General features: G+C 40.4%; 1 protein-coding gene across 1 annotated transcript in view; it reads right to left on the minus strand.

Annotated features, from left to right (window-relative positions):
• SCUBE1 (signal peptide, CUB domain and EGF like domain containing 1) overlaps window positions 1-13,198 on the minus strand; it is a 4,299,807-nt gene that overhangs the window by 125,688 nt on the left and 4,160,921 nt on the right. The window contains exon 21 of the mRNA XM_044087300.1: window positions 10,386-10,538. Coding sequence (XP_043943235.1) covers window positions 10,386-10,538 — 153 coding nt within the window. The remainder of the gene's footprint in view (window positions 1-10,385; window positions 10,539-13,198) is intronic.

Here is a 13,198-nt window from a genome sequence, read left to right on the forward strand (position 1 = left end):
AGGCTCACTTCCAATGGGAGATGGAGATGGGATTACCACCATCTAGATCTGAGCTCTGAGGAACTTCCTCATCATCCTACTCACCTCTGCTTCAGACAAGCTGCTGGAGGACCTAAGAGAGGAGCTGTTTGAAGGTGGCCTGGAATGTTTCCTATGGGTTGTTTGAAGAAACAGAAAGTGGAGTTGAGGAGAGAGCAGCCCTTGAAAAAACCTAGGTGATCAGATCCAAGGTGACCTCTATTTCAATGAAGTAGGATCCAAAGTTGATGAATCTGATTTTTTGAGATCTTGGCATGAGGCTCAGAGGACTGAGCCGATGACGTAGAATGGTCCAGGGACCTTTTTTTAGGGTCTTTATGCTTGGGGTTGAATCACTCTTCCCCTTTTCAGATCTCTTTGAGGGGGTTTGAGCCCCAGTCACTAGAAAGGAACAGGTCACAAACAATGTTCAGTGCCTCACCAAAGTTCAGTCAGATGAAGTGAAATCGAAAATCCAAAAGTCACAAAAGACTGAACACTGCTGGAGTCAAACACCTTCTGTTTATTTAAAACACCAAACACATAAAAGATGAGCACTTTCGGGCCTCTGCCCTTCATCAGATAGAGCTTCTCACATAGTCCAAACAATTTAAAATACATGTTAACCAATGAAATTCAGTTAAAAATCAATGAAAATTCATTGAGCCCAGGACTCCTATGTGCCATAAGTTCAACAATCCATTTTGATTCAGCTAGTTCAGTCAGCTGTTTAATGTAAAAAGGAGGCTGGAATCGGACAGGTCATACAACAAGATCAGGAGGTTGCAACATTGACTGATACGCACAATATTGGTATTATTTTTAATCTTTCATCTTACAGTTTATCTGAGGATGAACAGTTTGTTTTAAATAAAGGACTGACATTTGTGCCCAGTAAGTCTTGTGTATATAATGAAGTTATAATGGACCTAATGGTCTTTTGTCGTAATTTAGCATTGAAACAGATTTTTGGAGTGAATGAAGTGAGTGTTCATGCGTTAAGACAGCCAAGCAGTTTTGTCCCTTTTTCACCAGCTATGAATTTATTTATTAATGCATACAAGATCTGATACGATATTTTCAGATGGAGACACATAGTAAGTTTTATAATCTAACATCTACACAAAGGAAAGCATTATATAATCTTGGTAACAATGCAGACCTAACCATTAGAATGTGCTGTAGTAGTGAGTTACTACAGGATGACAACACATATATTCCGATAAACCCTTTGGGTGTGAAAGGAGTGATAGATAGTTTACATCAGTTTCTGCACAGTAATCTGATAGGTGAAGATCTATTTAAATTTCTATGGATAGATAAACCAGTGACACCTGTATTTAAAGCTCTTCCAAAATACACAAGTCAGAGACTGACCCACCCCTCAGACCTATAGTGTCAGGAAGGGGTGGGTGACGAAACATCTCCATTTGGTTGAGACCCTATTTAAGTAAATTGGATAATGTTTTAAAAGACACAGGTCATTTTTGAAGTCTTTAGGGGCTTATACAGGTGCTTTTGATGATAGGTTACTTATGGTAACCATGGACATACAGAGTTTGTTTACTGTTATAGGAAATGGATATGGCATAAATGCCGCTTCAGAGTTGTTGCTTGAACTAGATAGAAGCCATAGTGGGTTTGCTTAGTCTGGTGTTGGAGAACAATATCTTTTTGGATTGGAACAAGGCATGCAAACCTTGTTCTATCTTATTGGGAAAGAAACAAGGTGTTGAACAACTTGATGTGGAAAGACTATATCATACTGTATATGCTTTGTAGATGATATTTTTATTCTTTGGAGAGGCAATGACAGTTCCTTAGCGGATTTTGTATCATACCTACATACTACCACCTCTTTTCTGAAATTTACTGTTCACAGTTCATGTACACAGGTTGATTTTCTGGATGTCAGGGTATGCTTGACTCAGGAAGGCTTTTCTGGTTTATACAGAAAAGAATGTTGGAAAAACACTCTGCTTTCCTATGACAGCATGCATCCACACATTTTTCCAACATAGTGCAGGGCAAGTAGCCAGGATTTCCAGAATAAGCAAGGAAGATGACATGTTTGAACAAGAGGTTGACACTCTGAAGGAATGTTTTACACCAGGGGTTACAATAGACAGGTGGTTAATAAAAAGGTGGATGTTAGCAAAAGGCACAGGAAGGATAGGTATAAACCATGGCTAGGAACACATTGACCCACACAGATGGTGGATACAAAAGAATGGTTAATAAAGATTTTAGGCTAATGTTGACTTATGGCAGCAATGTTGGTGATATATGTAAACTCATTCAAGGGAATTGGAACATCTTGACTAGTGATATGAGTTTGAAAAACATCATTGGTGATAAACCTAGTTTTAGTTATAAAAGGAATAGAAATTTGAAGGAACTGTTGTGCAATGATACCAGATCGACCAATAATGCTGGTTTACCCACAAACAAACAGGGTACTTTCCCTTGTGGGTCCTGCAAAGCCTGCAACCATATAGACAAAAGTAGTGTCTTTATACATCCGGTCACAGGAAGGACATTCAATCTGAAAGGGAGAGCCACCTGCAGAACCACTAATGTGGTTTATTTGGCAGAGTGTCATTCCTGCACCAGTTTTTATGTAGGCAAGACTAACTGTATGTTTAAGGTCAGGATCCTACAGCACCTCTCTTCTATTAGGAATGGGGATACACAATGCACTATTTAGACACCTGGAAGCCCATCCTTTACATGGTTTTAAATTCAGAGTGATAGTGAATGTGAGATTGAGTAAAAGAGGGGTGACATTAAACAGCTGACTGAACTAGCTGAATCAAAATGGATTGTTGAACTTATGGCACATAGGAGTCCTGGGCTCAATGAAGTTTTCATTGATTTTAACTGAATTTCATTGGTTAACATGTATTTTAAATTGTTTGGACTATGTGAGAAGCTCTATCTGATGAACATCTTTTATGTGTTTGGTGTTTTAAATAAACAGAAGGTGTTTGACTCCAGCAGTGTTCAGTCTTTTGTGACTTTTGGATACTAGAAAGGAACAGGAAGAAGCCTTTTCAGGACTAATTTATTTTTCCTGTCAGTAAAAGCCTTTGCATTAAAGCCACCTCAAATGGAACAATCCATGTCTAAATGAGCAGAGCCCAAACAGTATACACATTCTCTGTGGGCATCAGAATTGGGGACATTATGCCCACAAGAAGTGCATTTTTTTTAAACCTGTCAGTTTACCAGCCATTTCAAAAACAGATACAATAAGAAAATACGCTATAGCAACAGAGAATTTTTTAAACAGAAAAAGTAGCAATGATGGTAACTAGAAATACCCTCTAAAGGGCAGAAAGTAAAGAATTATAGAGAAAGAAAGTGCCAACAATGGTATTTCGAGGAATTCCCAGCAATAAGAGAGTAGGAAAGAAAAAACCTGACGGACAGAATCTCTAAAACATATGGTAATATGGGAGAGAGTGAAAAGAGATATAGTAATATAATTCAACAGAAACAAACTTACAACTGGAAAATTCACAAAAATCACCCTAAGGCTCAAGAAAAGGAGATCTGCATCTGAAGAATATGGAGGTAAACAAGATCTGAGGTACGTTAGGTCAGTGGGCCATTTAGGGTAAGGGAGGAGCTTGATAGTTGGATCTGTGAATCTAGTGAAAGCAGCCAAGCCTGATCCAAGGTTGGACCTGAGACTCTTCAGGTGAGGAACGAATGAAAATGACAACATCAGCTACATCGGTTAATGAATGAATAAACAAACACATCTCTAAATTTCAACATTATGGTAAATCTGGGTAGGATCAAGTGACACTGTAGGAGTATGGTACAAAAGATAAAAAGACAGAACACTGTATAACCTTTTCAGTTTTGCTTCTGTTTTAGACTGGCAGCAGAAGATAGGGGAAGTACACAAAGATTTAATCATGCTTCATGCTAACTAGACAGGAAACCATATACTCTCCAGCAAAATCATGGATTTGATGGTTGATAAAAACTGTTTACTTAGCCCAGTTATTCTGTCCACTGAGCAGCTACAGAGTATCAAACTCATGTTCCATATTCTGAAAGATACTGTCTTCTTACATCTTAGTGATGTTCTCAAAGTACTTAACAAATTTATCATAATGCTTTTAATGTTGTGTCTTTCGGCTTATCCCATTTAGGAGTCGCCACAGCAGAACTCCAGTCCGCTAATGTTCAGTAGTGGATTTTTGCGTGCCGAGTTACCAGCCTTGACGCACAACCTTCAACGAAGGCACGCCCATTCACGCATGCCTCCACACGGAAGATGCTCTAGCTGAGAATCGAACGCAACAACGTCTTGCTGTGAGGCGACAACGCTACCGCAGCACCACTAGCACGATCATAATGCTTTTAATATACTACATTAATTTTCTCTTGAGTTTTCACCATCTTCCCTGGACAATAGTCTCATTTAAACTGATAAAAGCTGATTTTTTCTCTTTTATAAAGACCACTGGAAAAATATGTACACGATTTATAAGCACTTACTGAAACGGTTAATTTAAAATACAAATTTTATTTAAAGCAGCCTTTCAAACTATGCAAAGTAAGTGAAGTTTTGGGGCACAGCTATGCATTAAAATGGGGGGGGGAATAAAAAAAAAAATGGATTTATCATAGTTTGGATCCTTTCATCCTACTCCAGCTGATACAACTAATGGATACTGAATCACTTGTTGGATCTGATCTGGCCTTGCTAGTGCTCAAAGCACCGAGTTCCTGTAAGCTCTTTGCCCTTCTATAATCCCCCTGGCACATATTCTCCTCAGATCTTGTTTTCCACCTTTAGCATTTGGATAAATGAACTGGTTGCAAATAAGTACTCATTAAATTTTTGCCTTTTCTGTAGAATTTAAGCCTCTTTTAACCATTTTTGTTAAATTACAGCAGCTCCTTTGGGATTCTTCCTTTTATAATAGTAAAATAGAAAAAATCCATAAATTGAGGTGGGTAAGGCAGTATGACCTGACAGGATTTACAAAAGATTTTTTTTGTTCTTGTTTCATCCCCTAGGACCTTACTTGATGGCTCTAATACCAGCACCCATGGTAGCCCGGCATTCCCAGGCTAGGCAAAGAGCATGTTCATTCTTGCCAAGGAAACCTGCTATGTCCACCATTCCCTGCCCAGAGATGGGTGGTAGAGATTAGGCCAGCTTGCTGGTCCTGGAAGGAGGAGGCTATCCTCTTCCCTTGGATGCACCCCTCCCCATCAGCAGCCCCTCCAAGCTCCACTATTACTATCTCTGACAGGGAAGCATGTCTATGCATGATGCAGAATTCCTGTCAGCTATCAGTATGAATGTATCACTAGATTGTGAGCTCAGCTCCACTAAGTAACTTCTAGTGCTCCTGCTTGGTGTCACCCTCGTGCTAAGCTAGAGCCCTTATCCAGTCATTCAGGTTTAGTGTAAAATAAGATACTTAATCATATTTCTTAACCTGCAGAGTAAGTTTATTCCAGAGAAGGGGAAGAAGCTGGGTAATGAATCTCTTTCTCTACTACATTTGGTTTATTTGCTGATGACTGTTCAGGTCTCTGGTTCTAGTGTTAGCTGAGCTGTTTGTCTCACTAAGACACAGGAGGTCATGGACTACTGAATCTCTAATGGTGTAAGTGAAGCAAAGATCACCCCCAGAAGTCTATAGCACTTAACTACAGGGCTTTCAGTCTCTCTTGAATGCTGAAGTTCTTAACACTAGAGATCCATTTTATCAGAAAACTGAGAGGCTTTTTGAGTTTATTGAGATGTCATGTGAAATACATACTGAATCGAACACTGTATTCTACAGCTAGTCTGATCGGTGCTTTTCAGTTTAAGTCTTCACTTTTAAAAGTTAAAAATGGCTACAAAACAAATGCTTGGGTGATTCTAAAATTCATTGCTTTGGTTCTAGCAAGCCTTAACAATGAACTTGTTTATAAGTGTCTCCTTCAGCATTAATGGCTGTTAAAAGTTATGTTTTATTTACAAAGTTATACTGAATATTTTAAACCCTCTTGGCTGAAAGTTTTCATATGTTTGAGCCAAGGTACATTATAATGTATGACTGGCTAACCTTAGAAATTAAATGAAAGCCTTAGGTTCATAGGTTGGTACTAGGCTATCTGCCCAAAGGCATTTATAAGCCTAGCGAGAATGTGTTGGCTTTTGCTGCCCCCTTAGATTAGTTCCCTGTGCCTCTGTCCAGCAGAGCCACTGAAGTTATCCCAGAGGTAAACTTTCTGTTTCCCATCCACTCGTCAAGGCTTCTTTTGAAGAGTGTTAGTGAGGAGATCTGCCTAATGTAGACTGGGATCTTGTTCCAAAGCATGGGAAGTCCCTGGGACAGGAATCTATCCCTCCAGCACATCCTATTTATTGTTGTGGTGAGGTTTAGATCCCTAGAGCATGTGGCTCGAGGGTATAAGGTTTTCTTTAGATGGAGCATGTCCATCAATTCTGGATTGGACATGGCCTTGTATGTCAGGCAGAGATCACCTCTGAGTAGGCAGTATACAACCGAGTACAACTGGAGTTTCTTCAGTCGAGCTGCATAGGGCTTCTGCTTAAGGCCAGTGATCCTTTTGGTGAGGTACTTCTGTGGTCTTTCCAGCTGTTGCAGGTGTCTTGTAAGGTATATCCCAAATGGGGCGTTGTACTCTATGATGGGTCTGATGAGTGATGAGTAGAGGGGCACAATGACCTCTTTTGATCTGGATGCAAACCTTTTTGTGATTAGGTGGGCCACACAGAAGGATTTTCTAACCACTTTGGCAATGTGATTATCAAAGGTGAGATTATTATCTACTTGGGTCCCCAGATTCCTCATTACGTCTTCCGTATTTAGGGGACTACCACCTATGTGGTAATTTGTGGGTACTTTGTTTTTTCCAAAGGGGATGACTATGCACTTTTTGGCATTTAGCTTGAGGCCACGATTTTAACACCAGGTATCCATCTCAGTGAGACCCTTTTGGAGGATGTCTGTGTCAGTCGGAGAGTCAATTATAGCCCCTAGTTTGCAGTCGTCTGTGAACTTGGTCAGCCATAGTCCTCCTGTGCTTGCCTGTACCTCTGAGACGTATATGTCGAACAGGAGGGGTCCTAGGACTGAGCCCTGGGGAACACCACTTGTAACCAGTTTAGAGTCGGACCTAGCTCCCACAACTCTCACCATGTGGGTTCTGTCCGTGAGCCAGATGGCAACCCATCTTGTGATGCAGGGGTTTATGTTCAGGCTGGTGAGCTTGTCTATAATACCAGACTGGGGAATGGTATAGAAGGCCTTAGCGAGGTCTAGGTAGGCTGTGTATACCACCTTTCCCTCATCTATAGCCTTGGTAACTGTCTCAAAGAAATTCACCAGGTTTATGAGGCATGATCTGCCCTTAACAAAGCCAAACTGGGTAGGGCCCAGTGTTTGGAGGTTCCCAATGTCTCTGTTAATGAGTTCCATGGTGATGCGCTGCACAGCCTTGCAGACCAAGCTAGTCAGGCTTATAGGGCGATAGTTCCCGGGGTCTGTTGTGGCTCCACCTTTGTGGAGCGGAATAACCATTGCTGTGCGCCACTCTATGGGTATGTAGCCTGTGGACAGGTTGAGTTTGAACAGTGTGTTTAGGTAAGGGGTTAGTTCATCTTTGAGCTTGTGTAGGACGCAGCCTGGGACACTGTCCAGTCCCAATGATGCTGTGTTTTTGGCTTTGGAGAGGGCTGTTTTAACCTGAGTGTCTCTGAGTGTCTGTGATTTCAGGGAGTCTACATTCTTCTGGTATGGTTATGGGACCTTTTGGGGGTGAGAGGGGGGTGAAGTTTGCGCTGAACCTGTCTGCCAAGCTGTTGGTGATATTGGTCGGTTCAGTGTATTTTGTGCCATTCTGCACTAACAGCAGATCTGAGCATTGCCACTTAGATTCTTGATATAGCTAAAGAATGCCTTGTAGTTATCTTTGGAGTCCTTGGCAATTTTTCTTTCAAAGCTAGCCTTGGATGATTTTATGAGGGATCATAGTTTCTTGCTGATATTGATCATGGATGTCTTCCCTTCTTGGGATTTTACTCTTTTTTTGTACTAGTTTCCTCCTTCTATTGTATAGCTTGTTTATGGCAGGAGTCCACCAGACTGGTTTCCTTTTCTTGGAGGAGTGAGTCTTGGTTTTGCTTGGGATGGCACGATCCATGCATTCTTGTAGCTGCCCGTAGAATGCAATAGTAAAGGATTTTGCAGCTTGGACAGAATTATCCTTCAGCATGGGGGCTTTGAAGCTTTCCACCTCAGTCTTAAGTAACGTGAAGTTTGCTTTTGAAAAGTTTTTCACGGTGGTTTTCTTGTCCGGGGGTGGGAACGGAATATGGATATCCAAAGTGATTTGTTTATGGTCAGATCTAACCAGCGAGGGGTTGACCTCTGGTGTGGAACACCGGTCGCCCATGTTGGTTATGACCAGGTCCAATATGTTGTCACCTCTGGTGAGAGTGTTGACCAGTTGAACCAGGGCATTTGAGTTTATAAATTCTAGGAAAAGTTGGGCAAGAGAGTTAGTACTTGAGTAGTTCTCCCAGTTAATGTTTGGGTAATTGAAATCACCCAATATTAGGGTGTTTGGTAGGACCTTTATGTTTCCCAGTGTTTCCAGAAAGCAGAATGGGGGTCCTGGGACATGGTGGGTGATCTGTAGCAAGCTACAATTTGAATTGCAGTTTTGCCCATTGTTAGTTGCACGTGGATGATCTCTGAAGCATCGTGCTGTGCCACTAACCTGGAGGTGTGGGTATCCTTGATGAATATGGATACACCCCTGCCTTTTGTATTTCAGTTTGGGTTCTGTGGCCGAAATATATGGTATGAGTTGTAGCCTGGTAGTGCTGGGGTGCTCTCTGGAGCCTTAAACCAGGTTTCTGTTACTGCACATATATTGATTTTCTCCATACTGAGGAGTGCCTCGAGTGCGTGCATTTTGAGGTTTAGCTTTCTGGTATTGAATAGCATTACTCTCAGTTTTTTGTTACTTGTACTATTTATGGTGGTGGATTTGTCTTTTGAGCCTTGCCTAAAAAAGGCAGTATGGGGGTGGCAAGAGCCTTGGCCAGTATTCAAAAGCCTAAGGTTGACAGGTGCAAGCCATCTCTAGTGAAGCAGTGTGGTTTGCCGAGCATGTCATCCCAGATGGACAGACACTGGATCCCCTTTGAATGACACCAAAAACTTAGCCAATTGTTGAAATCGAGAAATTTTTCTTTATACCGTGGTATCATTCTTGGTGAGAGCAGGATGCTACTCAGGGTCATACCGACCTGGGCTACGTGATCAGAGAGCTCTTCCATGTCTCTCTTCATGTAGTCCAGGGAGGTACAGCTCAGGTCATTCACACCAACATGGACAATGACAGAGTCATATTTGTACTTGTTCTGGAGTGACCCAAGTGCTTGTGTTATGTGGCGGATCCCAGCACCTGACAGGCAGCTAACAGTAACCTTCTCCTTATTCAGCCTAGTGAATGGGATGTCAGTGTGCCTGACTATAGAGTCACCTATTACTAGTATGTTGGGTATGTTATTTTGCCTTAAGGGCTGTGATTGCATGGCACACCGGTTTTGTGAAGTATGTGTTTCATGGTTTGTGTTGGGGGGTGGAGGTTGCTTGGATGTTTGCTTTGGAGGTCTCTGTTGGTTTTTCAGATTTTTATTTAGAGCCTCCGAGTATGTTTTCATGTATTTGTGTGTTTTTTGCCGGTGCTGGTTTAATGGGTCTATGTAAGACTGGTGGTGTGATGCAAGTATTTCCCTTCTCCTCTTGACTGTTTGATCCAGTCTTGGGCTGAGAGAGCTTAGCCTCTAGTTTGGCTGTATAACTGCATCACTCACATGTATTAGTGTTTGATAATAGGAGGAGGGGGTTGTCTGTGTACATGAAGCAGTTGTAACATTGCCTCAAAATGCCCAGATTCACCAGTTGGACTGGAGAGTACACCTGAAACTGCACTTTGGGCTTGCCTGGATAGGTACAGTGAACTGTTTTACTGGATGGCTGGTAAGGTCGAATAGAGAGCCTTGTCCTTCTGTACAGTACAGGAGGGTCTAGTGTTAGGGTTTATAAGTGCTTGCTATAAGTTTTGAGCAAGTGCCAGGCTGAGAAATAAATGGCTTGAGTGCTTAAGTTGAAAGCTTGTCTAGTTCCAAGGGAAAAATTGAAGAGGAGACTTTCTAGCACCCAAGCAAATGTCTTTTTCTGAATGTGGATAATTAGACAATTAAAAACAAACAAAAAGTTAGTGCCGTTGCAATTGGGATTTAAGACTTGAGGAAGCTGTGTACACCTCACATCTACTTACAGTACAAACAAGGCATAAAATCTTACCATCATAAGTAACATAAGGCACCTGAAAACCTTTGGCACTGTTTCCTTCATTTGATTTGAACTGAATCCATAACTTTCTTGACCGTGAAGTAAATGCAATTGGTCTTTCATATGTCTGGCATGTCTCATATGTTGTAACAGAAGTAGGTGAAGCTATAAAAAAAAAATATTTAGTTACTATTCTAGATTTAGAATTAACATTTTCTTTATTTTTTCTTTCACAATCACTTCTGTGCAATTAAGCATGCATTCTTTTAAAACTGATAGCCAAGAAAGACATGCGACAATGAAGCCTTTTCCCAGGCATGACACAGGAAGAGAGTACAAATCAAGAGTTGCAGCAATCTCGAGGTGAAAAACAAGAATTTCAAGGAAATACAAATCAGAATTACTGATTGTATGGATTCCTGAAGTACAGCAGTAAAGTTGCAAACTAAAAGATGAAGCAGATAAGATGTAGGACTGTAAAGCAGTGCAAGGTACAAGTTTTATTAAGTGAGGCTGGAGTCAGAGTATATATATCCACTCCCTTGCAATGCATCAAAATAAAAGCAAGGGGGGATGAAGGCAGGAGACAGCTACTCTACTAGAACATCTATTGTTATGACAATTTATTTACATGACTATACTATGTTCAACATTAGATCACTGTTGCAGTAGTCATAACTATATAGGACAATTGTCATAGCTTAGGAAGAATGGGTGTATGAAGAGGGTCCAGAGTTTAAAAGCTCTTGTAGAATAGCTTTTACAAATCTTGCTCTACCTCTGAATACTGAGTCTAGCTTGGAGTGCCTAGTAAGGGTGTGTACAGAAGACCAAGTAGCTGCCTCAAAAAAAGACTTAGGGTTCACTTCTTTACAAAATACCTCAGAAGTAACCACAGGTACATTGAGCTTTGACCTTCTATGGCTGGGCTTATAACATGATGAGAGTAACAAATTTGGACTGCATGAGACAGCCATCTGGAAATGTTTTGCATATATACTGACTGTCTTTTCCTTTTTTTCATCAAAGGAAATAAAAAAAATGATTAAATTTCTTAAAATCTTTGGTCCTAAGTAAAATCTTAATTGTCTACAAACATCCAAAGTATGCAAGTGTGCTTCTCCCCTGTTTTTGGATACAGGATAGAATACAAGGAGATAAGTGATCTGATTTAAAGTAAACTCAGAAACAACCTTTGGCAAAAAGGAAGGGTTGGTGATAAGCTTCCTCCTGTCCTTGGGCAAAATCAGAAAAAGGATTTTACATATTAGAGACTGTAATTCAAATACCAATCTCACTGAAGTCAGATTACTAAGCAAAACTGTCTACCAAGTCAGAACTTTCAATGAAGATCTGGCTCCAGGATCAAAGGGGAGACCAGATAACTTTTCCAGATTAAAATTAAGATCTCAGGGAGGTGCCACTTATTTTATATGTGGTCTAATATGCAATACCCCTTTCAAAAATTGTTTAACTTGAAATAAGGAAGAAAACTGGAGCCAAAGTCAGACATGCAGAAATAGATGAAAGGTGTACCTTACACTAGGCCTGAGTTGAGCAATTCATACAGGTACTGAATATCTATCTAGAGGATACCATGCTTGGGATGGTGCCTGATCTCTTTTATGGCACCAACTAAGAAATCTTTTCTATTTTGCCAGGTATGATTTCCTAGTAACTGGTTTTCTAGCATTCCTTAACATCTGCTGCATATCCTCAGGGAAAAAATGTGCCTAAATTGGATCAAAAACCTATCATCAATACTGTCAGGTGAAGATTTTTAATGTTGTGGTAATTACAGATCCCTTGACCTATGTCCATAAATCCACTACATGAGGAAGTTTTTGGTAATTGCCTCTGGCTAGATGGATGATAAGGAAAAAAACAATACTGATTGTGCCAACAGGGACTCACCAGAAATATCCTTGGTAAATCTATCTTGATCTTCAGAAGTTCTTTGGATATCAGAGAAAAGAAAATGGGGAACCAAAAGGGAACATCCCCGTCCAAGGGAAAGAAAATGCATATGTTTTCCAGATCTTATTGCAAGGTGTCTTAGAGCAGAATTGGTTTCGTTGTCTGTTTAGACAGAAGGAAAACAGATCAACACAGAAACAATTTCCCCACCCTACACAACTACATCAAGATTTCCTACCTGTAGAATAGTGTGTGTGTTACCTTTAAGAAGCGTTTCAAGGACAGCACATGCATATAAATAACAAGTAGCAAGTATGTGCTAGCTTCAGTGTTATTTTGAGAGTGCAGCCAGAGTGCGAGCATGTATGAGTGTAATAGCTAGTTTGTTTATAAATTTATCCAAGTTAAAGTTATTAAGCTTCAATCCTGATGTGTTTGCAGATAATAAAGCTGCATGAACAGAACCCACGAATGGTTGTCTGTTTTATCCTGACTGGACGAGTGACATGGTGTCGGAACCGGGATTCCAGAGACTGCTTTTCAGAGCTACGAGGTGCGGAGTTAACAGTAAAGGCAAACTAAGAGAACAAAGTAAAAAAAGGGCCAGAAACAAAATAAAAGTAATGAAAATTTGCATGAACGATTTATTAAAAAGATAAAATGGAGCATTACAAGGGCACAAAACACATTATTAAAAAAGTGGGAGGCACGAAAAAAGTTTATTAATTAAATGAGATGTTTAAAATTAAGATATTTGATAAAACAATTATCAGAAAAGCACCTAAGAGGTTCAGAATTACCTCAGAACTGCAAAACGAGCATGGTTAAAGTAAAATGAGCATGTTTAGAGTAAAACAAGCACAAGAAAAGTATAATGGGCATGAAAAGAAATTAAATGAGCAAAACAA

This window comes from Protopterus annectens, chromosome 11.part0, assembly GCF_019279795.1.
Source record: "Protopterus annectens isolate FY-2018-M chromosome 11.part0, PAN1.0, whole genome shotgun sequence".
In the NCBI taxonomy this organism is placed as follows: Eukaryota; Metazoa; Chordata; order Ceratodontiformes; family Protopteridae; genus Protopterus; species Protopterus annectens.